The following is a 24,900-nucleotide window of genomic DNA, read 5'->3' on the forward strand; positions in this document are numbered from 1 at the left end:
AGCTCTCTCTGAGCGCTGGTGCATGACCACACAGTAGATAAGTTTCAGAGTAACAGCCGTGTTAGTCTGTATTCGCAAAAAGAAAAGGAGTACTTGTGGCACCTTAGAGACTAACCAATTTATTTGAGCATAAGCTTTCGTGAGCTACAGCTCACTTCGTCGGATGCATACTGTGGAAAGTGTAGAAGATCTTATTATATACACACAAAGCATGAAAAAATACCTCCTCCCACCCCACTCTCCTGCTGGTAATAGCTTATCTAAAGTGACCCACTCTCCTTACAATGTGTATGATAATCAAGTTGGGCCATTTCCAGCACAAATCAAGGTTTTCTCACCCCCCCACCCTTTCCACACACATACAAACTCACTCTCCTGCTGGTAATAGCTTATCTAAAGTGACCACTCTCCTTACAATGTGTATGATAATCAAGGTGGGCCATTTCCAACACAAATCCAGGTTTTCTCACCCCCCCACCCTTTCCACACACACACAAACTCACTCTCCTGCTGGTAATAGCTTATCCAAAGTGACCACTCTCCTTACATTGTGTATGATAATCAAGGTGGGCCATTTCCAGCACAAATCCGGGGTTTAACAAGAACATCCCACCATCAACCTCAGCCTGGTCCACTCCACACAAGAGATCCACTTCCTGGACACTACAGTGCTAATAAACAATGGTCACATAAACACTACCCTATACCGGAAAACTACTGACCGCTATTCCTACCTACATGCCTCCAGCTTTCACCCTGACCACACCACACGATCCATCGTCTACAGCCAAGCTCTGCGATACAACCGCATTTGCTCCGACCCCTCAGACAGAGACAGACACCTATAAGATCTCTATCAAGCATTCTTACAACTACAATACCCACCTGCGGAAGTGAAGAAACAGATTGATAGAGCCAGAAGAGTTCCCAGAAGTCACCTACTACAGGACAGGCCTAACAAAGAAAATAACAGAACACCACTAGCCGTCACCTTCAGCCCCCAACTAAAACCCCTCCAACGCATTATTAAGGATCTACAACCTATCCTGAAGGATGACCCAACACTCTCACAAATCTTGGGAGACAGGCCAGTCCTTGCCTACAGACAGCCCCCCAACCTGAAGCAAATACTTACCAGCAACCACATAACACACAACAGAACCACTAACCCAGGAACCTATCCTTGCAACAAAGCCCGTTGCCAACTGTGCCCACATATCTATTCAGGGGACACCATCACAGGGCCTAATAACATCAGCCACACTATCAGAGGCTCGTTCACCTGCACATCCACCAATGTGATATATGCCATCATGTGCCAGCAATGCCCCTCTGCCATGTACATTGGTCAAACTGGACAGTCTCTATGTAAAAGAGTAAATGGACACAAATCAGATGTCAAGAATTATAACATTCATAAACCAGTCGGAGAACACTTCAGTCTCTCTGGTCACACGATTACAGACATGAAAGTCGCTATTTTACAACAAAAAAACTTCAAATCCAGACTCCAGCGAGAAACTGCTGAATTGGAATTCATTTGCAAATTGGATACAATTAACTTAGGCTTGAATAGAGACTGGGAGTGGCTTAGTCATTATGCAAGATAGCCTATTTCCCCTTGTTTTTTCCTACCCCCCCGCCCCAGACGTTCTTGTTAAACCCTGGATTTGTGCTGGAAATGGCCCACCTTGATTATCATACACAATGTAAGGAGAGTGGTCACTTTAGATAAGCTATTACCAGCAGGAGAGTGAGTTTGTGGGGGAGGGGGGGTGAGAAAACCTGGATTTGTGCTGGAAATGGCCCAACTTGATTATCATACACATTGTAAGGAGAGTGATCACTTTAGATAAGCTATTACCAGCAGGAGAGTGGGGTGGGAGGAGGTATTTTTTCATGCTTTGTGTGTATATAATAAGATCTTCTACACTTTCCACAGTATGCATCCGATGAAGTGAGCTGTAGCTCATGAAAGCTTATGCTCAAATAAATTGGTTAGTCTCTAAGGTGCCACAAGTACTCCTTTTCTTTTTATAGTAGATAAGGTAATTGCTAACCTCTCCATTATCACTACTTTCCCATTCACAGCTCCTACTCCTCTAGATGGGGAGGGGGAGAGGCTTGCACAGACTGGGGCAGGGGCAGAACTGGAACCGAAGAAATCCCCTCTCTCCTCCTACTTTCTGTTAGTTTTTTCTTGCCAAGTTACAAATGTCAGCGCTCCAAGCCCGGCTCACTGAGCCCCACATGGGTGTTTCAATGTAAGGGGTGCTGATCCCCATGGAATAGTTCAGAATCCCATTTGATTGGGATCCTTTAGTGAGTGCTGAAGGGGTGAAGCCATTTGACACTTCTCAGCTCAACTGTGAAGTCATCGTTCACCCTTCTCCCGCCGCCCATGGCCTGAAACTCTTCTGAACGTGGAATCAAAGCCCCTTAATCCCTGTATCTTTACTTTTGTTTTTCATTTTTATTTTTAGCCCCCACCCCAAATTCCCCCCTCTCATTACTTCACCTGTTGCTCTGTGTCGCCTCCAGAAGCAGTAACCGGCCAGGGCCATGAGAACAGCGAGGAGAGCCAGGATCACCCAGAGAGCCACTTTCGAGGGATTGACCCTTGGGAAAAATGGCTCTGCAAGAGAAAGTGCCATTGACTTGGGAGCAAACACGTGCAGAATGAAGGCAGGACACTGTGACAGTGGTGACACCGTGGTTAGTTAAAAGACTCTCACAGGGAAATACATCGTGAGATGTGGCTCCTTTGTGCTTTATTATTAAGTCAATGAAAGTCCAGGCTTTATTCTTCTTACTGATCATAGTTCGTTAATGGGAGGGGGTGTGTTGGAGGTAGGGAGGGGGTAGGGTGGAGCTCTGCTGTGTTACATCTATCCCCCACCTGCATAAATTCAGGTATTTTCTAGGCTGCTCTAACTGATCCCCAAGCTGCAGCCAGTGCAGACTGGCCCTCAGAATCAGAGAGTTGTGACCAGCTTCCTGACACCCCCAACTCCCCTGTGTTCAGAGGGGCTCAGCCACATGAGAGAGTCTGGCCCAAAAGATGTTATTGCAGGATTTTAATACAAACAAAACTTGAGCCTGGAGAGTCAGATTAAAAATTCCTCCAGATTCGTCTTCCCTGGGCCCTGGGACAATGCTGACGACAGGGTCCTTGCTATGTGATTAGTGTGGTGTACTGAAAACTGTGTAGAAATCACAAATTGTCACTCTGAATCCTGAGGGGTTTTCTGATGCTGCTTGCAGGCTAGGGGGCTCTGTAAGGAGCATGCAATGTGGGGCCTCTGCAGTCACTCTGCACAGAGCCAGGTGGGTTATGTTCTGCCTCCCTGCCTCAAGGAGCAGCCTGCTTTGTCTCGCTCTGTATTTGGCTGTTGTATGTTAGAGTTCTGGATTTGGGGGAATAAAGCAGCATTACATTGCAGCCTTCCAGGAAGAGTATTTGTTTTGTTTCTAACTCTCTGTGGGTATGCTGTGAACACAACAATCATAGGATACGGGGCATACCATAAACTTATCAGCAGTGCAGCACTATGAGATCTCAGATGAATAGTGATTAACATATGCAACATTGTTGTTATTATTATCGTGATGAACTACTCATTCTGTATTAACAAAGTTATTTGGTAGATAATAATACAGAAAAATATGAACCTTTTTTCTAAAAATCAAGATGCTTTTTAGCTAAAAGTTTGTTTCTGCATGTTTTGGGCCTGATCCTTTATTGTTAGCACTGCCAAAACTCTCATCAACCTGGTTATGCAGGGAAGGTAGGATCCGTCCCATTGTGTGACCGTGAAATAAAAAACCACAATGTACTTTCATGGTCGATGCTGGCTGTGGAGCTCTGTGTTTATGGCCTTCTGAGCAATTAAGTACAAGTTATGACCTGATCCTCAGTTATGACTTGGGCAAAACTCTCATTTAAGGTGATGAGATTTTGCCAGAGTCTGAACTGCAGGACGGGGCCCATAGCGCAGTTCTCACACTGATGTGGGAGTTTCAGATGTTATCTAAGGAGCAATGCTCAGACCATATCGAGGGCTCTCTTGTGCTAGTCAGGAAAAATGACTTAATTGGCCAGATTTTCATAAATACTCAGCACCCAGCAGCTCTCAGTGAGAAGAAAGGAGAATTCCCTCCCCCACCCGCACTGAGAACTGCGATGGTCACAGCACACAGAGAAGTTAGACACAGACATCAATACTCCTGCTGGAAGGTTGCAGCATAACGTGACTTTATTCCTTAGAATCCAGAACCTTAACCCACAAGAATCCCACAATGGAGTCTCTAAGGCAGCGGGCACAATTCATCCCACCTTGCTTTACATAGCACTGTGACACACTGCACCCCATTTAAAACCCTGAACCCCCATGTTCACCACTGTTATATGGTTATGATATATTTTGTACAAAGTGTGCCTTGTGAAGTATCATTTGAAATTCGTAATTTACTGAATATCATTGTTCTGTTTAAATGTGTACGTTAACATTGTATGTGGAGCTATGAGATTTTACTATGTTTGTTAGTGAAATATGTTGTAATTCTGGGGAATGCCCACAGACTAGCTCCTCAGAGACAACAAAGAACTGACAACAGGTGATGGAAAGCTATTAACTGCTGAGGCAACCATTCGCCATCAGGGGGACTGGAAACAAAAGATTTGCATATCATCCCCAGTGACATCTCAAACGTGACGTACACAGATGGTGCGAACAAGAAATTTACAGTTCTCCTGATAGACTCTTTGAATCTCACATACACAGGGGACTGTTTTCTCTACACCCCAGTGGGGAGTAACCCTCAAAGAGAGGAAGATGGTCTAAAATAAGAGACAGTGATCTTCACATTACCTCAATAAAATTGTCAGATACATAGAAGAACATAAATTGTTGCGCAAAAGTCAACATGGTTTCTGTAAAGGGAGATCATGTCTTCCTAATCTATTAGAGTTCTTTGAGGGGGTCAACAAACATGTGGACAAGGGGGATCCAGTGGACATAGTGTACTTAGATTTCCAGAAAGTCTTTGACAAGGTCCCTCACCAAAGGCTCTTACGTAAATTAAGTTGTCATGGGATAAGAGGGAAGATCCTTTCATGGATTGAAAATTGATTAAAAGACAGGGAACAAAGGGTAGGAATAAATGGTAAATTTTCAGAATGAAGAGGGGTAACTAGTGGTGTTCCCCAAGGGTCAGTCCTAGGACCAATCCTATTCAACTTATTCACAAATGATCTGGAGAAAGGGGTAAACAGTGAGGTAGCAAAGTTTGCAGATGATACTAAACTGATCAAGATAGTTAAGACCAAAGCAGACTGTGAAGAACTTCAAAAAGATCTCACAAAACTAAGTGATTGGGCAACAAAATGGCAAATGAAATTTAATGTGGATAAATGTAAAGTAATGCACATTGGAAAAAATAACCACAACTATACATACAATATGATGGGGGCTAATTTAGCTACAACTAATCAGGAAAAAGATCTTGGAGTCATCGTGGAGAGTTCTCTGAAGATATCCATGCAGTGTGCAGCGACAGTCAAAAAAGCAAATGGGATGTTATGAATCATTAAAAAAGGGATAGAGAATAAGACAGAGAATATCTTATTGCCCTTATATAAATCCATGGTACGCCCACATCTTGAATACTGCGTACAGATGTGGTCCCCTCATCTCAAAAAAGATATACTGGCATTAGAAAAGGTTCAGAAAAGGGCAACTAAAATCATTAGGGGTTTGGAATGGGTCCCATAAGAGGAGAGATTAAAGAGGCGAGGACTTTTTAGCTTGGAAAAGAGGAGACTAAGGGGAGATATGAAAGAGGTATATAAAATCATGAGTGGTGTGGAGAAAGTGAATAAGGAAAAGTTATTTACTTGTTCCCATAATATAAGAACTAGGGACCACCAAATGAAATTAATGGGTAGCAGGTTTAAAACAAATAAAAGGAAGTTCTTCTTCACTCAGCGCACTGTCAACCTGTGGAACTCCTTGCCTGAGGAGGTTGTGAAGGCTAGGACTATAACAGGGTTTAAAAGAGAACTGGATAAATCCATGGAGGTTAAGTCCATTAATGGCTATTAGCCAGGATGGGTAAGGAATGGTGTCCCTAGCCTCTGTTTGTCAGAGAGTGGAGATGGACAGCAGGAGAGAGATCACTAGATCATTACCTGTTAGGTTCACTCTCTCTGGGGCACCTGGCATTGGCCGCTGTCAGTAGACAGGATACTGGGCTGGATGGACCCTTGGGTCTGACTCAGTATGGCCATTCTTATGTTCTCATGTTCTCCTCCCCCATCTCTACTCACAGCAATAAGATTGCTTGAAAGTCAGTAGGAGCATCATTGAACTGGGGCAGGAGAGGGGCTGGGGGAAGAGTTAGTCCGAGCTGGAAGGCTTTCCAGTTAGTTTGGACTCCAGTAAGTTTTTGGGTGTGAGAAACCTTTTTGCTTTCAAATCTTACTTAGCTTGGTAAAGTTTAGGAATTAGTTTTTGGTTTTATTTTTTATTTCTTTTGTAACCAATTCTGACCTTTCTGCCTTATCAATTATTATCATTTAAAATCTACCATTCTCTAGTTAATAAACTTATTTTATTGTTTTACCTAAACCAGTGTGTTTTGGTTGAAGTGTTTGGGAAATCTCTACTCAGGTTAACAAACACCCCAGCAGAATCATTTCCGTTGATGAAATGACTGACTATTAAAGATTGTTCAGTAGTGTGCTGGACACTACAAGATGCACATTTCTGGGTGCAAGGCTGGGGAATTTGCGAGTGTCACCCTATGTAGTTCATAAGTGGCTGGGAAAGCATTCATGTCACTTTGCTGGGAGTGACTTTACATGCTAATGGCTGTGTGTGAGCAGAGCCCGGAGAGGCTGCTTTTCACTAGCAAAGCCGTGTAAAAGGCACCCTGGGCTGGAGAGTTAAAGGGACACAGCAGTTCAACAGTCCAGACTGTACCCTAGGGGATGTCACCAACAGGACTTTACTTCTTAGAATCCAGAACCATAACTCACAAGAACCAAAACCACAGAGAGGAGGCTGCTCCCTAAGGCTGTGGGCACCTTGCTTTACATTGGCTTGTCTATAGGAACAGTTAGTGCGTGGCAGACTGGGATGTAAATCCACCTTGCACTAGAGCTTGCTGCACACTAACTGGCTGTGTGCACCCTGCTGCTGTGAACTACAAGTTCCCTGGTGCATTTTGATCTGTTCCGTTTTCAAAACAGGGTAGAACAAAGCACATTACGGAATTACTAGTGTACGTAGCAGGGTCCACATGGACAGTTAGTATGTGGCAGGCTAGTGAGAGGCAGATTTACACCCCAGCTGGCCACAAACTAACTGTTTCTGTAGACTCGCAGGATTTTCTACACAGCCCTCTGGTCTGTGAACAGGACCTGGCAAACACCCCCTCTTAAAGTGATAGCTTGAAATTCCAACAGCGTCGTCACTACACCACAAGAACAAAGGAGAATTCCCTCCCCCACCCCTACTGAGAAGAATGATGATTGCTGGTGTGATGTTACACTCCATATTCTTTATGAAAATATGCTTATGATATGGATATGATATAACTGAGATGTACTTTATGCAGGATGGCCCCTGTGAGGTATCATTGGAAAGGTTATGATTTACTGAATATGACAGGTTTCAGAGTAACAGCCGTGTTAGTCTGTTTTCGCAAAAAGAAAAGGAGTACTTGTGGCACCTTAGAGACTAACCAATTTAATTGAGCATAAGCTTTCGTGAGCTACAGCTCACTTCATCGGATGCATACTGTGGAAAGTGTAGAAGATCTTTTATACACACAAAGCATGAAAAAATACCTCCCCCCACCCCACTCTCCTGCTGGTAACACCTTATCTAAAGTGATCACTCTCCTTACAATGTGTATGATAATCAAGGTGGGCCATTTCCAGTTGCAATTCTTCAACAAAAAAACTTCAAATCCAGACTCCAGCGAGAAACTGTTGAATTGGAATTCATTTGCAAATTGGATACAATTAACTTAGGCTTGAATAGAGACTGGGAGTGGCTAAGTCATTATGCAAGGTAACCTATTTCCCCTTGTTTTTTCCTAACCTCCCCCCCTCCCCCCAGACGTTCTTGTTAAACCCTGGATTTGTGCTGGAAATGGCCCACCTTGATTATCATACACATTGTAAGGAGAGTGGTCACTTTAGATAAACTATTACCAGGAGGAGAGTGGGGTGGGGGGAGGTATTTTTTCATGCTTTGTGTGTATAAAAGATCTTCTACACTTCCCACAGTATGCATCCGATGAAGTGAGCTGTAGCTCATGAAAGCTTATGCTCAAATAAATTGGTTAGTCTCTAAGGTGCCACAAGTACTCCTTTTCTTTTTACTGAATATGATTATCCCATTTGTATCCATATATCATTTTTGTATCTGAAGTTAGGAATATTGACTATGTATTTGTATTTCAACTATGCTATTTTGGGTGACAGTCACTGCTAACACTTCAGGTAGAACAATGGAGAAGCCAGACAGGGCCGATGGCCCATCAGTGAGGACAATGGACTGTGAAAAGTCTTGGCCTTCCTGTGGATGCTCCATACTGCCACTGACGGACGCTGTGATGCTACAGAGACAGGTGACCTGGTCACCTGATACTAACCTCCATTTTGGACTGCTGAACTTTTCCACTGGGGGGTGAGAAATCAAACAAAGGATTCCTGCTTTATCAAAATCCTATATAAGGTTGGGGATGTAAACAATCAAGGTCTTCAGTTCATTTCTCCTCTGTCTCCCCACCCAAAGAGACACTGAAAAACATCTGGAAACAAGAACTGGAGGGGCCGAGGAAGGGAAGAACTGCTTGACCCAGGCAGGAAAGATATCTGGCCTGTGAAGGAATCTACCTAAGACCTACCTCTGTCTAGGGTGAGGAATTGCTATATGTAACCAATTTCCTTAGTGAATCTAGCTTAGTTTGTGTACTTTGTTTTATTTTCTTAGTAGTCTGCTTTGTTCTGTTTAGTACCTCTTTAACCTCTTAAAATACATCTTTTGAAGTTAGTAAACACATTTCTTGTTTATAATATAACCCAGTTTATATAATTTTTAACTGCAGGGGGGAGAGAGTTGTACATACCTTCCTCCACATTGAGGGAAGGGACGAATTTCATATAAGTTTGGGTTTGCGCTCCAAGGGAGGTGAACACCTGGGGCTGTGGCAAATCCCTTAAATTGAGTCTTCCCAGAGCTGATCTCAGTGTCTGTATCATTCTGCAGCTGGGTGTGGCCCTGCCTGTGTGCTTGGCTGGAAGAGCCTTGTGAGCCTGGCCCAGCAAGACCAGGTAAAGGGGATGCAGGCTGGCAGAATAGACTGACTCAGTGGCATCTCAACACATCAGGTGGCATCCCAAGGGGGTCCCACCCATCACAGCTGGGTATTGAGCTATTATGAAAATGTGGCCAATGGTGTCCCAGCCTGCAAGGTGCTAAACACCCTCAGCTCCTACTGGAGTCAAAGTTTATGTCTATATTGCAATTAGACACCTGCAGCTGGCCCATGCCAACTAACTCAGGTGCACTGGGCTCAGGCTAAGGGGCTGTTTAATGGCAGTGTAGATGGACTTAGGCTGAAGCTTGAGCTCTGGGACCCTCACGGGGTCCTAGAGCCTGGTCTTCAGCCTGAGCCTGAACATCTACACTGCCATTTAACAGCCCCTTAGCCCGAGCCCCTTAGCCTGAGCCAGCTGGGACAGGCCACCAGCAGGTGTCTAATTGTATTGTAGATATATCCAAAGAGAACTAAGGTTGCTCAGGACTTTACAAGACATGCTCAGAACCTTGAGGTTTCAGGCCAATAAATAGGAGACACAGTGATAAATACTCTCCGCCCATATCTGCAGCATCTCAGTCTATCCATGTGCAGCACGGACGGGCACTGACCTGCTATGGAAATCGCTGACTCTCTCTCCTCGTTGAGTCGGGGGTTCCTGACACTGCAGGACACTTTCTGATTGGACTTTTCTGTTAGAACAATGACAATATCTGTTTGAAACAGGCCATTGGCCTCTGGGGTTATTTCTTCAGAGGCCGATGGTAAGAGCCGGCCCTGGAGAGCTCTCCACTGAGCCTTGGGCTGTGGGTACCATCCAGATGATCGACACACAACCTGGATCCCTCCATCCTGATGTCCCTCTACAGAGATGACAGGGGCAGAGCCCATATCTACAGAAGAAATAAATGAACTTGTGATAATCCTACAGTGCCCAGTAATGAGCCAAAAGCTTCATTACACTGTTATCAAAAGCCATTTCCTATTAAACTAATAATCGGATGTGAGTTCACGAGTGTGGTTGGTCAGTTAAGTTGGCCAGATTAATATTTGATATACAGGAAAATTAATATTCTATTAGGGCTTTTCTATGCACAAATTTGCTCCAGTTTAGTTAAACTGGTTTAGTTAATCAAGTGCAAATTCCTTTGTGGACACACTTAAATCCAGAAGGAATTGACTAAAGATAAATCAATATAAGCCATTTCCAAATTCATTTAGGATTGTCCACGCAGAGCTTTGCACTAGTTCATCAAGACCAGTGCCCATGTATGGGTAGACAAGCATTAAATTAATTCACAAATAAAAAACCTTGTTATGGGGGATTTCAGGTTGCTTGGCAGTGCCTTGTACCCTTCCAGAATAAAGATGTGAATAGCAGAAAACTGGTACAACTGAAAGCCAGGAAATACACTCAGGCCATGTCTACACTGCAAGTCACAGCGCAGTAACTTGCTCACTCAGGGGTGTGAAAAATCAACCCCCGCCCCCCCTCCCCCCCAGGCGCAGCAAGTTTGGGCGCTGTAAAGCACCAGTGAAGACAGGCTCCGAGCATTGGGAGGCATCCGGAGCTATTCCCCTCATTGGGGTGGATGACACAGAGCGCCGGGAGAGCTCTCTCCCGAGCGCTCGCGGGTGACCACACTGTCCGAACAAAGCGCTGCCGCGACAGTGCTGCCACAGCAGCGCTTTGAGGTTTTTAGCCCACGTCCACACTGGCAAATTAAAGCGCTCCAACTTGCTGGCTCAGGGGTGTGAAAAATCACCCTGCTGAGTGCAGCAAGTTTGAGCGCTTTAAAGCGCTAGTGTAGACAGGCTCCAAGCACTGGGAGCCGCACTCCTAGCGCTCAGAGCTAATCCCCTTGTGGAGGTGGATTACCAGGAGCACTGGAAGAGCTCTCTCACAGCACGTCCACACTCGCACATCAAAGCCCTGCTGCGGCAGCACTTTGAACTTATACGTGTAGACACAGCCTCAGTGCAGACACAGCCTCAGTGCAGACACAGCTCAGTGCAGACACAGCCTCAGAAAAACAGAAACACAAACACTCAACAAGGAAATGTAGGATTTAAGGTAACACCTCCCACACCTGATCACACTTGGAGTTTTTTTTATTATTGATGAGCTAAACTGAAATAAAATTATCTTAATCTGAAACAAGAGTCTTGTACCTTAATCAAAGGTGTGAATTCAAACTGATTTCATTATTGTGGGGTCAGTGTGTGTGTGTGCAGAGATGCCCTTAGGTTGTTTGGAAATTTCACACAGACCATCCTAGGGAGGGAAATGACCCACAAGGAGAGACAAAGAAGCTACAAGTGTCTGGAGCCTTCCCCATATGGGATTGTTGCCCAGAAGAGCACAGGCTACGGAGTCCTCTCCCAGAAGGGGTGTGACTCACAAGGCTTTGGTCCGACAGACTCATAGGAAATGCCCAAGAGCCACAGACAAGGACTGAGGTTAAAGTGCCTAAGGTGAAAATTCTATGTAACCCCCCATGCTTCTGTTGTTGTTCCTTTTAAACAGTCCACTGACTGCAGCTAGTTGAAGACTAGCAGGTAAACAAAGGGAAAAGTTCATGAGCCCTTGCAGCATGCTCAGTAGGGCATCTCCAAGGGTGGGGGCCAATTCCACTCCCAAATACAGTAAAAGCTGTTTTATCCGGCATGTTGGAGGAATGGGGGGTACTGGTGAGTGAAAAATGCCGGTTAACTGAAAGGGAGGGAGTTTGGGTGCAGAGTTGGGGATTGGGACGCAGAAGGGGGTGTGGAGTGCAGGCTCTGGGAGGGAGTTTGGGTGCTGAAGGAGGCTTGGGGCAAGGGGTTGGGGGGCAGAAAGGGGGGCGGGTGCCAGATCCTGGGGCATTCACCTCAGGCTGCTCCCTGCAAGCAGCAACCTGTCCTGGTTGCTCCTAGACTGAGGCATGGCAGGTGGCTCTGTGTGCTGTCCCCACCCCACCCTGAGGGAACCGCAGCCAATGGGAGCTGTGGGGGCAGCGCCTGTGGGCGGACGTAGCATGCAGATCCTCCTGACCACCCCTCTGCCTAGGAGAAGCAGGGACAGGTCGCTGCTTACGGGGAGCCGCCCAAGGGTAGTGCCCCCCAAATCTGGCATGCCGCAGCCCCTCCCACCCCACAACCCCCTGCCCCACACCCCCTCCCATACCCAAACTCCCTCCCAGAACACGCACTCCATAACCCCTCCTGCGCGCCAACCCCCTGCCAGCCCTGCGCCAAGTGGACTATAAACCGGAATTTCAATAATGATCAGAAATGCCAGTTTATAGAGCTTTCTGGATGGTGAAGTGCTGGATAAAACAGCTTTTACTATATAAAGAAAAACGTTTTCCAAAATCTTAAGTTATTTCAGCCAGACCCAGAGGGAGACAGCCACATCAGATCTCCACCCTGAGCACTGATAGTCACAGGCCTGTTTTACTCATTGCAGCAAGAAGATAGCCACAAGGAGAAGGTTACCAGCCTATTTGAAGTACTGGATGCTTGCTGCTTGTTCAGCTCATGGCAGTGTGGTGACATTAATGGCACATCATTAGAGTATGTTTTAAATGCACAGGATTTGTGGCCTGTGAACCATTTGGTATTGAAGAAATCTGTATGTTTGATGCTAATTTTATTGTTGTTGTTTGCAAAGTATTTGCTGTATGGATGTCATGATAAGATTGTGTTTAGATTTACGAGGAGTCTCAGTTAACTCTCAGATTGTCCTCTTATGAGCCTAATGATTGTTTTAGTTTGAGCAGCTTTATTCCATTGTGGTGTCTTGGGGCATGTCTACACTAGGGGCCGGATCGATGCGTGGCAATTGATCCCTCGGGGGTCGATTTATTGGGTCTAGTGTAGATGTGATAAATTGACCATTGAGTGCTCTCCCATCGACTCCGGTATTCCACCAGAATGAGAAGCGCAGGCGGAGTGGATGGGAGCTGTCAGCTGTCGAATAACCACTGCGAAGACACTATGGTAAAGAGATCAGAGTGAAAGTGGGCTGGTGCATGCTGGAGCAGCACGCCGGCAAGATCTGGCTGCCGCTCCGGCCTGCACACGGCAGACTTTTTTGCTTCCCCCTGTCAGCGGGCCTGCTGGTAGGGTCCAGCAGTGCTGCTGCACCAGTGTGTTGGGGGGGGGGGGGCGAGCCCAACCCCTGTTGCCAGCTTCAGGCCCCCTGATAATCACCCAGGCTGCGTCGCTTGGGGGACGGGGCTTGGATGGAGTGCAGGCACACAGGGGCAGGGTGGGGACTCCCCAGCCCTGCCCCTTCCGCCTGAGGCCCTACCCCTTCTGGGGGCCAAATCCGCCCCCGACCCCACATTATGGACGCTGGCCTCCACTTTCACCCCTGGCTATGATTGGCAGCTCAGGTTACCCACAGTTGACAGTTATTGTCCTGTAGATGGCAGTGAGGGCTGGAAGGGTTTTAAATAGAATGTAACATTGTTAGTGCATTCAAATTAAAATGATGAGATACACAAATTACAAGTGTATGGGAATTATTGGCTATGATTGTCTGTCTTAGAGCAGCGATTAGAAGCCCCAGCTGACACTGGAGCCCTGGTGTGTTGGGAACTATACACACATCATAGAAGAAAGCCTGTGCCCTGAAGAGTTTACAGTCTAAACAGGCAAGATGGACAAAGGGTGAGAGAGGAAACAGAGGCACAGAGACTTGCCCAAGTTCTTGCACAGCTCAGTGGTAAAGGCAGGACTAAAAGACCTGTCCCTTGACACTCAGTGCACTGTGCTATCCACCAGGCAGTTGTGTCTCTCATTTAGTGCTGTTCTAGCTTATGTGCACATGCTTCATATTCTCTACCAGTAGTGGGGAGCTGGCGCTGCTACATAACCCTGCAGTTTCCTGAGCAAGAACAAGAGACTGACTCTCCCTTTTATGAACACAGACAATGCCTCTCAGCAGGGACAAAGGGCTGAATCAGAAGAACCACTGGAAGGAGCTGTGCACTGCTTAAGTGATGGGCAGGGAGGCTAAAGTCTTCCACTACTTTCACTTAGTTACAAAGATAATTTTACGAACATTTGTGACCCCGTTGGGGCTTAGAGAGCACGGCCCCTTCAAACCTGTCCTGGGGCAAAGGAAGTGCTGGGTGTTCCAGGGGGAGGAGGGTGGAGACAGGGGGAGAGACAGGGTGAGTGTGTCTGTAGCTCCCAACACGAGGGCTACAGTGAGAGGCCCTCACACAGTGACAGCAGCCAAGAACCTCCCCAAAGCCCAGGAGTGACAGAGTGGCTGGCTGGGGACACCCTAGGATGGGAGCCAGGAAGAGCACTGTGCAAGGGAGGAATCACCTGAGAAGGACAATCCAGAGCCAGACCCAGTTTCGCTGTCACCCCGAGCTGTATGGGGCTGTGAGTACTTGGGTTTGTGACTCTGCATTGGGAATAAGGAGGGAGGCTGTTAGCTAGGTAAGTGGAGAGGTTGTCGCTCTGTGTGGGTTTGCAGAAAGCGGCAGAAGAGGGAACTGGAGGGGTTTGCTGTGGAAAATTCATTGGTGTCAAAGACAACCAGGAGCACACAAGACTCAGTGCTGCACGGGAACTCGACCCAGGACTCCTGAACTGTGAGTGTAGACGGAGTGTTTGGCATCTTCCATTTTGAATTGTGTTATCACTGTTTTACCGGTGCTCCCATATTTCCCCCCTGTTGTTTTTCTATCTTCATCCCTCTGTAAATAAATATTTCCCTTTCCTATATTCACTGATCTATTCTGGTGTGTGTGTATTTACACTAGTGGGTTTTGGAACAGGTGTCCCGGGGGTGGAAGGGAGTTACCCCGCTGGGCTCCAGTGTGCATCTGTTCTTGGCCGGAGCTGCTCTGCAGAGCAGACTCCATCTTGGCCATGAGGGCTCTGTAGTTACATATTAATTCCCACAAAGTACTTCCCAATGCAGAATTACAGTTTCCCAGTAGGGCCTTGTGCCTTTCCAAATGCAGAGAGCGGCTAAACTTACATTTCTGAAACCCAAGAGATACAAAGTAACGGCACACAGCGCCCCAGCCCTGCAACCTTAACTCTGCCTCCTGGGGCTGGCAATAGGCTCGGGGAGTGCTTCAGTGAGGGTGGTGCCATAATAAACAGGCATGAGGAAGGTGCCATTGTTTGTGTTGTATTTCTCGGATTTGGATTCCAGCATCTATCTGCCTGCACTCCCACTGCCTTCCCTGTGTCTGGAGTTTCTGTAGTGACTGGCGAAGGGATTCATTACAGCAGGCTGGCAGAGCTGTCATTGTGATATGATCACGTATGTCTCATTTAAGTGCTGAGGTCTGTATAGGGTGACCAGACAGCAAATATGAAAAATTGGGACAGAGTGTGGGGGGTAATAGGCACCTATATAAGAAAAATCCCCAAATATCAGGACTGTCCCTATAAAATTGGGATATCTGGTCACCCTAGGTCTGTAGGCTGTGTCAATGGAAGTGCACAGAGGTGTCTTCCAGCCATGGGGATTGTCAGCAGTGTGGTGTTTACTGCACCTACCCTAAGCCTCATGTCCTGGTTACAGAACTAGCTACACCTGTGCCCTGGCTGGTCTGTCTGGCACCACCTTCAGCTGTCAGGCCTCCTGCCTTCACCTGTCCTGCGGGGCGGGGGGAATTCCTCAGTTCTCCCATGCTTACACCAGACTCTGGGTTATGGGTTCCTGTGTATCAACCACTGTTACCCTGTGGGTGCCAGACACCAGCCGAGAACCAACCCCAACTGGTGACATCAGTCTGGGGAGGATCAGCCATTGTTTGCCCCAGGTGTGCACAATAAAGTTGTAATAACCACAACATGCTAATATCACCTGACTTTTTATTGGTGTTTGTGAATCTTCTTAACCCCTGGCTCTAATGCAGTGTCTCTTAACCTTTCCAGACTACTGTACCCCTTTCAGGAATCTGATTTGTCTTGCGTACCCCCAAAGTTTCACCTCCCTTAAAAACTACTTGCTTACAAAATCAGACATAAAAATACAAAAGTGTCACAGCCACACTATTCCTGAAGAATTGCTGACTTCTCATTTTTACCACATAATTATAAAATAAATCAATTGGAATATAAATATTGAACTTACATTTCAGTGTATAGCGTATAGAGCAGTATAAACAAGTCATTGTCTGTATGAAATTTTAGTTTGTACTCACTTCGCTGGTGCTTTCTATGTAGCTTGTTGTAAAACTCGGCAAATATCTAGATGAGCTGATGTACCCCCTGGAAGCTCTCTGCCTACCCCAGGGATACATGTACCCTGGTTGAGGACCGTTGCTCTAATGACCTCAGATTTAGCCCCAGACTCCAATGAGCCACAACAATTTTCAAGGCAATCTGAGTATGCGTGTGGATTTTAGAGCCCTTAGGGGAAAAAATTGTTGTTAAACAGTGAACTAGAACAAACCTTAACCAGAGCAGAGCTACTGCCCCACTATAATGAGAAAAATCGCCTGTCATCTCACAATGACCCCCCTGACTCCACTTATTACCCTGTTGAAGACGTCAAAGTACCACAAGTCACTGACCTGCCACCTGTAGTTCCAATAAAGCTTCTTCATAAGAGACACTGGACTGAAAAAAACACGTGTACTGCCCATCATCGGAGGGTCGGACATCGCGTATTCTCAGGAGAACTCTCCCACTGGTGATGTCGTCTTTCAAGAGCTCAGTTCTTCCTCGATATTCCAGCATCTGCTGTCCATACTGATCCTGCCCATCACGGTACAGGTGCACCACTGCAGAGTACCTGGACCGGAACCATCTCACCTCCATGTTCTCAGCGCTCATCCTGGGGGAGAGGTGGCAGGGCAGGACGGCCTCACCTCCTAGGGAGGCGGTGATTGGACGGTCAGGTCCAGTCACTGTGAACTGTGCTGTGAAATGTACAATGAAAAATGGAAATTAAATTGGCGAGAGGCGGCATTAATTCAGCAGTAAGACCCACAGTGAGAGCATGCCCTGCATTAGAAGTGAACATCATGTCCCCACGCAGTGCCCTAGACATATCTATGAGTGCAGAGAGTTACAGGCTTGGGGTAACTGCACCTCTGACCCCTCTGTGGTCTGCTCAAGGAATGGCCCCTTAGGTCTCAACCCTCCAGCTGTCACCTCTTTCTGGGCAGGGACCCACGTCCCTCTCCCTCACACTGGGGTTTCAGGCCCCGCAATTCACTGTGGTTCTCCCGCAGGCCTGACTAAAGACCAGCACCTGTGCTTTGCTTTCTGTCCCAGGGCTATGAACAGTGTATGCCAGAAACCAAACAGTTCCTGCACTTAGGATGGAAGAATCCCATGCACTGTTACAGGCTGGAGACTGACCGGCTAAGCAGCAGTTCTGCAGAAAAGGACCTGGGGATTACAGTGGACGAGAAGCTGGATATGAGTCAGCAGTGTGCCCTCATTGCCAAGACGGCCAAAGGCATATTGGGCTGTATTAGTAGGAGCACTGCCAGCAGATCGAGGGAAGTGATTATTCCCCTCTATTCGGCACTGGTGAGGCCACACCTGGAGTATTGAGTCCAGTTTTGGTCCCCCCACTACAGAAAGGATGTGGACAAATTGGAGAAAGTCAAGCGGAGGGCAACGAAAATTATTAGGGGGCTGGGGCACATGACTTATGAGGACAGGCTGAGGTGGCATGATATATGGTATGTTACCCTTCTCTGCTTCTGTGACTCATGGTGCTTGGCACTCAGCCTGCAGCTCAAGGTAGGCTTTACACCATCACACAGGAGCTGCATCTTGCCAGAGCCCACAGCCCTTTGGGCCACTCCTGGCTCACCGGGGTGCCATTTCTGATTTTGGGGAGTGGGGGCAACTTTAACTGTGATTCCAGGGGCTACTTAGGTACCTGAAAACTCTAGGGTGTTTTTTTTTTATATAACTTGGGAATTAGCTGAGAGGAGCTGTGTAGCTCCAAGTGATCTACTTTGGCTGGTGCTGGGTTACAAATCACTTTATTGCTGAATGCAGGGGTAGTGAATGCTGTTATCAGTGTTGTTGTCTTTATTGTCTGAGTAGAAGGAAGCAGAACTGTGCTTAACCAGTCCCAAATGAGAGGTCACCTTGCTAAGCCAGGGGCTCCAATGCCAGACCCACCCTGAGAAAGCAGAGCGGGTGGGGACAAGTGTTTTAGCAAGGAGGTGTGGATGCTCCCTAAGGGTCCCTGGGCTGGTTTAACTTGTTCCTCCCCATGGTTCAAAGGTAGAGCTAAATAGGCTCCATTAGGAGCCTTTTGTTATTTTAAGTGCTTAAAAGAGCTGACAATCAATTCTGGTGGGATAGTGTCTCTGCCCAGCCTCAGAGCTGACAGTCACTAAGAGCTGGATAGAACCTCAAGAGACTGACCTGCCAAGGTCACAGCAGACACAGGTGGCAGAAGGTGATCGGCAAGAGGAACAGGGGCTGATGGGGTAACTAGCCAGAGCAAGTGCTCAGAGGGTAGATCAAGCCAGGTGCCTTCTTCCCCAGGAGGGAGGTGAACTCATACAGATGCACCTCTGAGCCCTGGTTCCTCACTGATCAAGGACAACCACTGTGAGTGGAGTGGGGTGGGGAGAGGGAGCAGAGAGGGGCACAGAAAAGGAACTTCTGGTTGTAGAACTCAAGAACACAAGGCAGAAGACACTGCCCTACACACTCTGGGGTGAGTATCCTACTCACAGTTTTATGATTATGAAGCCTGCTTGTGGCATTTTTCCCAATTAATGTCAGCTGACTTCCCCCCTCCTTTCATTAAGTTTCTTTTCTACACTCAGACTCTGTGCTTGTGAGTGGGGAAGTGTCATCTCTCAGAGGCACCCAGGGGTGGTGTGTAATTTGCCCAGGTTACTGAGTGGGGACTCGAGCCAGTTCTGGGTTGTTGAAGAGGAACCCGTATGTAGCGGGGCAGTTACCCTGCTCCTGGGATTAGAAGGTGAAAAGCAGCTGAGGTAGGTTTATTGGGGAGGAAGCCACGGCTGTGGCCACACCCAATCAGGCCACAGCTGGCCCTGATGTAAGGGCTGAGAGCTAAGTTGGCAGAAGAGTCTCACTCCAGGGCTGGAGTGAGAAGGGCTTAGCTGCCTGGGAGCACAGGGTACCTTAAACAGAGCAGTGCTGGGGAAGAGCAGGCAGAGCTGGGGAGCTCTGGCCAGGTAAAACCCCAGGCTGAGGCTTTGCTAAAGGCCAAGGAGGTACTGGGACTACAGGGAGGCAGCTGGGGACTAGAAAGCCAGCAGATCCAGCCCCCTTGCCAATGATGAGTGGCCATTTCAGACTGCAGTTTTCCTCAGTGAGAGGGGGCTAGATGATGACTGGCAGTAGCCACTGAGGCAAGGTGAGTATAGGGGGGTGGGGTTCCCCTGGGAGGGGAGACCCAGAGAGTGGGGGCACTGCTGTGGGGAAGAACCCCAAGGCAGGGGGCACTGGGGTCCAGGAGGGACTTGGGGGCCTGAGGCAGGAGGGACACCGGCCAGTGGGGGGTGCTCTGAGGCTGGAGAGCTAATTCCCAAGGTGACCAGCAGGAGGAGCTGCACCAGTAAATCTGTGCCCTGTTACGCTCTAGATATTGAACCCAGCCTTGGTTGCTGCCAACTCCACCTGGCAGAAAGAGGAAAAAATATACCCAAACTCCAATTAAAGCCACATTTTAAGTTTATATGTAAATTTAGAACAATCCGGAGATAAGACAGCAAGATATTCCCAATCCCAAACCTTGAGCTATCAGTTCTGGAGCTTTAACACAGATATAAGAAACACAAGTGTGATACTTTGAACTATTCTTTAGTAGACATAAATAAATAAAATCTGCTTACTTTTGCTAACAGACACACTCTCTTTTACTGCCATTATCTACTCTATTCTAGTCAATTGTTTTTCACTCTGTTAAAAATGTATTCACTTAATTTTAAAAAAGGATTTTTTTCTCTTTTATTATGAACAGGATTTTATTTTTCTAATTACTTTGGCATTCGTGTTTACCCATCACAATCATGTAAGTGACTCACTAATATTTGACCCCATCATTGCTATTAGTATCAGACTTAGAACTGCATTTATTTTCATATGAATTTTAAGTTATTTTACAGCCATAACTAAAAATGCCATTTGAAAATAAGCGACCTTCATCTGCACAATGGCTAAAGTTATGTATTTAGCATTTGTTGTTGTTTAAACTGGTATTGCTAAGGTAACTACAAGCTTAATTTACATTCTAGAAGGATACTATTATTTGACTGTACCACTTTCAATAATGAATGGCAAAGCACAATATGGTAATAAAAGTACTAATGAGAATTACTCCAGCCAAAACAGGTTGGGCATTTTAGAACTCACCACTCAAAGAATTAAATTTAAGCATAAAAGAGAAATAAGATTATGAAATGCACAGACAAGTCAAAAAAAAAAAAAACCCTAAAAATACAGCCCTGTAATCCTTAACAAATTTTGAAAGTATAAAATTACAGGGAATATATCTGCATTGTGCATTTTGACAGGAACTACCAAGAATTAACAACAACAACAACAGTAGTACAAGTGTGTGTTGAGGGGAGATCTCTGTGTGTTGGGGAGTTTGAGAGACAGAGTGTGTGGGTGGGAGTGTGAGAGAGAGTGTATGTTGGGGGAGTGTGAGAAATAGCGCACTGTCTCTTTTTAAGCACAGCACTCATTAGGCTGAAGGCTTGTTCAGGCAGCAGCAGCGGCCAGCAGCTCCCACTTGTGACTCAGCGGCAGCAGCACAGACTCTTGTCCCCCTGCCCCAGCTCAGTGAGACTGGTTACAAGGTCAGGGGGGTGGGGACGCCCCAACATCAGCCCCCCCCACCCCACTCTGCACAGCAGACACGAGGCTCCCAGGAGCAGCTCGGCCAGGGGCACCTCCAACCAGGAGCAGCAGCGGCTGCAGATGGAGGCGGAGCAGCGGGGGGAGGAGAGACAGGACACCCCTGCTCCAGACGCCTTGGGTGGTCACCCAGCTCGCCCACCCCTAAGGCCAGCCCTGCCTTGTCTAACCCAGTTTATGCAACTCTCCCTAGGGTGCTACTTCTCTGGAGCTGCTCCCTGTCCCACAAGTAATTGCCCCCCATGGTTCGTAGCTCCTGAAGGAGGTGGGGTAACCCTCCCCCATGGCGTAGATTACAATCCCCAGCCCACACAGGTTCATTTAACATGGATAGAGGCCATGGATAAAAGGGACACAAAAATACAAAGAACACTCATAAAGTGAATTCGACAGTCCCAAAAATGTCACGTGTGGCTGCAATATCTGCCACGCAGAGTTCACGTGTGTGCTAGACACTGTCCCTGTTATCTCTGAATGGGGCTCAACACTTCTCATGGGCGCCCTGGGGGTAATGGTGCTGGGGGCCTGGGTCTCTGATACACCCAGGCCTTTTCGTGCTCAAGGGTGCCATGGGGGGAGGGGGTGGAGTCCCCCGGCCAAGTTTTGTACCAGGACGCTGTCTCCTGCCTCTCCCCTCACTAGCCAAGAGCGAGAGGAACGCAGGCAGCTTGTGTCTTTGCTTTACTCCCCTCCCCAGCCCCGAGTGAGGGATGCCGGCTCATCAGGCAGAACAATTAAAGGCTCAGCCCATGCAAACTCCTGTAAGGCTGAGAGTAAACATCACCTCCAGGACATTCACTGAGCCTACTCAGGGCTGGAAGCTCCTGCAGCACTTTTTTCAAACTCAAACCAAGCAAGCTCAGGGAGTGAGTGTGCTTAGGCCAGAAGAGCAAGCGCCCTCCTTGTGACACCGGCAGACAGGGCTGCTCAGGCGGGGGACGCTGGCTGCTGCACAGTGGGGTTAGAAGCCCAGCTTTGGATGTCGGTGCTTCACTGCGAGAGCAGCAGAGCTAACCAATGAGCACCTGGGATCTCCCCCTGCTGGCAAGAAACAAACATGAGGTGTCACACCACAAACATTGCTTAAATCGCACTTACAACTTCCCAATTTTTTCCAACTCTTTAATTCTGTAGTAAAATGGACACACTGGGGCACTGCCATTATTCTACCATTTAGTCCCACTTGTCTGTGGGAGTCTTTCCTTTGCCAGCAATGGGCTTTGGGTCAGGTCCATCGGCTGTGACACAGAAACACCGATTCCCCTGGGAATGTCTGGATTTTACCAAATCTCCCCAAAGTGGGGCTGCACTTTTCTATTCTAGGACCTTTTCCCCAGATACCTTTTGAGAAGCTGCTACCCTCAAGTAGCCATTTTGCAGCTTTCTGCTGTATCTTCTCTTCCAGCTGGTAAATATTCGTATCTCCTGTTGTACTTACTGTTTAACATTTGTGAGGGTGGCAGAGTCTCACAAACTTGAGTGCAATCGGTGAATTTCATGGAGGTGATGTTTACTCTCTCAAATCCTTACAGCAGCACACCAGAAACCTCCTTCCAACTTAACCCTTTGTAGTTATTGTAACTATTTGTATAAACCCTTCAGTGAACATAAACCAAAACCAATTTCTATGATTTGGCTGCCAAAATGTGTTATAGATCTATATGCTGCTAACATCCATCATTTAATTATACTCTAGCTCGTGATTCTTTTTAAAGGTATAGACCGTAGTGTTAATAAAAATAATGTTTAAATAAATATATTGGGCTACTTTTGAAGTGACTGTGGACTATAGACGCAGAAAAAAATACCCCTGAGAATCATGGTTAAAGCCCCCCCACCACCAAAATCTGAAATGGTGCCCCAATCGGGCTGCTCCAGCACAGGGGCCTCTTCATCTGCAGGAGGGGTGGTGTAAAGGGTGGCAAGGTGTAAAGAGATGAAAACGGATCATCACTACACAGGCAATGGCTTCAAAGGTAAAGTCAGAGGCCAGATAATGGAGGGGAGAAGGAGGCAGATAAAAAAGTGAAGGAAACAGAGAGCCAGTCACTGTGGAACTGCACAGGATGTGGGGGGGAGGGGGTGCCTTGGTGCAGAGACTCAGCATTCAGAGAGAGCCCATTAAATTAGCAGGATGGAAACCACAGGAGGAGGGAACCAAAACAACGGAGTGGGTGTGGAGGCACCCCGGGGGGGGGGGGGAGTGGGTCACTATCAGGGGTTCACGGAAGGCACAGAATGAAAAAGCCAGGAAACATCCTCACTGTGAGACGAGGTCTAGCTCTGAGCCCCAGTCAGATATGTCTAGTGCAGCATGAATGACATGTGGGTTGTTACTTCTAAACTGGAGAGTCTAGGATTCAGGACTCCTTCCTGGCTGAAGAGTCTGATTTGTGATGTATACGGTCTGGCGGTGCAGTGTCTAGCAATTGGTAGTGCCTTTTTAAATAGTTTGTGAGCCCTGTAGTGGTGCTCACTGTGTTCTGTGTTTATGAAGCTGCCAGAAATCAGCCAGAGCAGTAGGATGGATGTAGCGTCAAGGCCTGACATGATGCTGTATAGATAGTAACCACAGTTACTGGGGACCCAGCTGTGCCCTGTGTTTTCTCCATGTTGCTGGTTGTGGGCAGGCTGAGCAGACGTGGTTTGTAAGAGATGTCAGTGATGTGGGATGGACGTTGGTGACCAGCAATAGCTACAGCAGCAAACCCAGCGAGGAGACCGGAGCTCCTACCTGACACCAGCCTGTGAACGTGTAGAGTGAGGCAGAGAGCGACGTACCCGGGCAGAGAGGAGCTCACAGTGGAGCCGGGGGAGAACGAGGGAACCTTCCCCATCATCATAGCTTGGTCTGGGGAACAGGAGAAATAACAAACCAGACGGTGAGTGAGTGGGATGCAGTGACAGTGCCACTGTTGTCGGACTTTCACAGCTCTGGTCCATGGATCAGTTACGTTTACATTAGCACACTTTCCAATATTCATAGACTAAGGTCGGAGGGGACCATTAGATCATCTAGTCTGATCTGTGCCATGGGCCAAACACTCTCACCCATTTACCCCTGTACTGAGCCCAAACTTGTGTTTGACTAAAGCATCTTCCAGGAAGTCACTAATCCTTGATCTGAAGACAGCAAGAGACGGACAATCCACCACTTCCTTGGGTAGTTTGTTCCAATGATTAATCACCCTCAGTGTTACAATTCTGTGCCTTATTTCTAATTTGAATTTGTCCAGTTTTAACTTCCAGCCATTGGTTCTTGTTATGCCTTTCTATCCTATATTAAAGAGAACTTTAGTACCCTGTATTTTCTCCATGAAGGTGTCACGGAGTGTGGGGGAGTCCAGGCCCTGCACCCCCCACTTCCTGTGATTCACCGTGACTCTCAGCCAGCCAATAAAACAGAAGGTTTATCCAACGACAGGAACACAGTCCAAAACAGGGCTTGTAGGTACAGACAACAGGACCCCCTCAGTCAGGTCCACCTTGGGGGCCAAGGAGCCCAGATCCTGGTCCTGGGCCTCCCTCCATTCCCCAGCCAGCTCCAAACTGAGACCCCCTCCAGCCGTCTCACCCAGCCATCCCTCTCTCCCCCCTCCCCCCTGGGCTCCTCCTCCAGCCTTTGTCCAGTTTCCCAGGCAGAAGGTGTCACCTGGCCACAACCCCCTCCAGGGCTCAGGTTACATGCTCACGTATCATCCCCCATGTGAAGTCACACCCTGATATCCCACC

At 47.4% G+C, this 24,900-nt stretch overlaps 1 protein-coding gene across 1 annotated transcript in view; it reads right to left on the minus strand.

The window, feature by feature from the left end:
- Positions 1-24,900, minus strand: part of LOC141998861 (butyrophilin subfamily 1 member A1-like) — a 47,799-nt gene that overhangs the window by 19,031 nt on the left and 3,868 nt on the right. Inside the window, exons 2-5 of the mRNA XM_074971834.1 lie at positions 23,903-24,019; positions 16,872-17,219; positions 9,945-10,226; positions 2,519-2,635 (exon numbers count right to left, since the gene is read on the minus strand). Coding sequence (XP_074827935.1) covers positions 2,519-2,635; positions 9,945-10,226; positions 16,872-17,219; positions 23,903-24,011 — 856 coding nt within the window. The 5' untranslated portion in view covers positions 24,012-24,019. The remainder of the gene's footprint in view (positions 1-2,518; positions 2,636-9,944; positions 10,227-16,871; positions 17,220-23,902; positions 24,020-24,900) is intronic.

Source organism: Natator depressus, chromosome 14, assembly GCF_965152275.1.
Source record: "Natator depressus isolate rNatDep1 chromosome 14, rNatDep2.hap1, whole genome shotgun sequence".
Classification (NCBI taxonomy): domain Eukaryota; kingdom Metazoa; phylum Chordata; order Testudines; family Cheloniidae; genus Natator; species Natator depressus.